Genomic DNA, 2,500 nt, shown 5'->3' on the forward strand with positions numbered 1-2,500 from the left:
TTCTAGAAAAATCTTTGAACAGAACTGTTAATTCAATTAACTCTGATTCTAGAAAAAAATCTTTGAACAAAACTGTTGATTTAATTGACCCTGTGATTCTAGAGAAATCTTTGACCAGAACTGTTAATTCAATTGACTCTGATTCTAGAAAAATCTTTGAACAGAAATTTTAATTTTATTGACTCTGTGATTCTAGAAAAAGCTTTTAACAGAAATTTTAATTTAACTGATTCTGTAATTCTAGAAAAATCTTTGAACAGAACTGTTAATTTAATTTACTCTTTGATTCTAGAAAAATCTTTTAACAGAAATTTTAACTTAATTGATTCTGTAATTCTAGAAAAATCTTAGAACAGAACTGTTAATTTAATTGATTCTGTGATTCTAGAAAAAGCTTTTAACAGAACTTTTAATTTAATTGACTCTGTGATTCTAGAAAAATCTTATAACAGAAATTTTAAATTTAATTGATTCTGTAATTCTAGAAAAATCTTTTAACAGAAATTTTAATTTAATTGATTCATTTAATTCTAGAAAAATCTTTGAACAGAACTGTTAATTTAATTGACTCTGTGATCCTAGAAAAAGCTTTTAACAGAACTTTTAATTTAATTGACTCTGTGATTCTAGAAAATACTTTTAACAGAATAGTTAAGTTAATTGACTGTTATTCCAGAAAAATCTTTTAACAGAACTCTTCTAGGAGATAAAAGTTATAAATGGGTGGTGGAATAGCTGATATTTCTAGAATAAGCTGTTTTGCTCATGAATTGATTACTAAAGATTTAAAATTGTTCCTAGATAAATCATTTTTGATCGTAGAGAGTAAACACATCCCTGGAAGAGTTAGAAAGTGTTTGTAACGTGAAAAAAAAATGAGTTAAATGTTACTAATATTAAGGATTATGATAGTGAAAAATTCAAAATAGTGAGGCTCTTGAACCTTCATTATTGATATGGTGAAATCGACAGTGAAAGCGGGTAATTTTGGGGGGAAGGTGGCAATTTGTGACTATAACGGACGTATGACGTCGTCCATGTTGCGTTGTGCTGTCTCTCCTTCATAGAAGTGAAGTTTGCATGCTGGCTTTAAATGAATGAAAAATTTGAAGAGACTGAGTTTTTTTATCGCAATTGTATGAAGAAAAAACAGAACTGAAAAGAGTTGATATGGACCATTGGACCTTAAAACACATCACAGAGTTTTATGATGCATTTATCGTGCAATATTTGTTGACGAAACAAGCATTGTTTACACAATAGGAACACAGTTGAATCATTATTATTCTTTATAAACAATGGACTCACTGTCGAATACACACACCAATGTACATCACTGTGAAATACATTTTTCCTCCTTTTGCTGTGACACTGTAACGAGAAGACCCGATTCCAGCAGTTTCCAGTTCATTCGACAGTTCCAGGAACCAACAGTTGTCCAATTCATTCGACAGTTCCAGGGAAACCTCGGCAGAGCAGTTCAAGGTCCTAATGAATATTCCATATATTCTTGAAAAACATTTTTCCTTCTTTGCTTTGACACTGCAACAAGAAGCCCACTCCAGCAGTTATCCAGTTCATTCGACAGTTCCAGGAACCAACAGTTGCCAGTTCATTCGACAGTTCCAGGAACCAGCAGTTGTCCAGTTCATTAGACAGTTCCAGGAACCAACAGTTATCCAGTTCATTCGACAGTTCCAGGAACCAGCAGTTGTCCAGTTCATTCGACAGTTCCAGAAACCAACAGTTATCCAGTTTATTCGACAGTTCCAGGAACCAACAGTTATCCAGTTTATTCGACAGTTCCAGGAACCAGCAGTTGTCCAGTTCATTCGACAGTTCCAGGAACCAGCAGTTGTCCAGTTCATTCGACAGTTCCAGGAACCAGCAGTTGTCCAGTTCATTCGACAGTTCCAGGAACCAACAGTTGTCCAGTTCATTTGACAGTTCCAGGAACCAACAGTTATCCAGTTTATTCGACAGTTCCAGGAACCAGCAGTTGTCCAGTTCATTCGACAGTTCCAGGAACCAGCAGTTGTCCAGTTCATTCGACAGTTCCAGGAACCAACAGTTGTCCAGTTCATTCGACAGTTCCAGGAACCAACAGTTATCCAGTTCACTCGACAGTTCCAGGAACCAGCAGTTATCCAGTACAGTCGACAGTTCCAGGAACCAACAGTTGTCCAGTTCATTCGACAGAGCAGTAGAGTAGAAAGTCCTAATGAATAAGCAAGCACAATGTAGTGTCTCCCTCTGCAAAGAGAATTACTGCAATGGGGGAAGGAATGATTTTCAACATTGCAAAGCGATTCTCAGAAAGGCAGATCGCAATAAGTTACTCATTAAGTTATATCAAAGGATGAGTGCTTAGATTAATGTTGATTAGATGCTAGAAACTACTCACTAATAGGCAATTTTTGTACGAGGGCTGGTATTATTAATTACTCAGGACGTTCTAATAATCTTCTTTTTTTTTTGAGAAATGAGTGAGTACATATTT

At 35.2% G+C, this 2,500-nt stretch overlaps 1 protein-coding gene across 1 annotated transcript in view; it reads left to right on the forward strand.

Moving 5' to 3' along the window:
- Positions 1-2,212, forward strand: part of LOC135211791 (uncharacterized) — a 4,830-nt gene extending 2,618 nt beyond the window's left edge. The window contains exon 2 of the mRNA XM_064245003.1: positions 1,553-2,212. Within this exon, the coding sequence (XP_064101073.1) occupies positions 1,553-2,212 (660 nt within the window). The remainder of the gene's footprint in view (positions 1-1,552) is intronic.
- Positions 2,213-2,500: the final 288 nt, after the last annotated feature.

This window comes from Macrobrachium nipponense, chromosome 40 (assembly GCF_015104395.2).
Source record: "Macrobrachium nipponense isolate FS-2020 chromosome 40, ASM1510439v2, whole genome shotgun sequence".
In the NCBI taxonomy this organism is placed as follows: Eukaryota; Metazoa; Arthropoda; class Malacostraca; order Decapoda; family Palaemonidae; genus Macrobrachium; species Macrobrachium nipponense.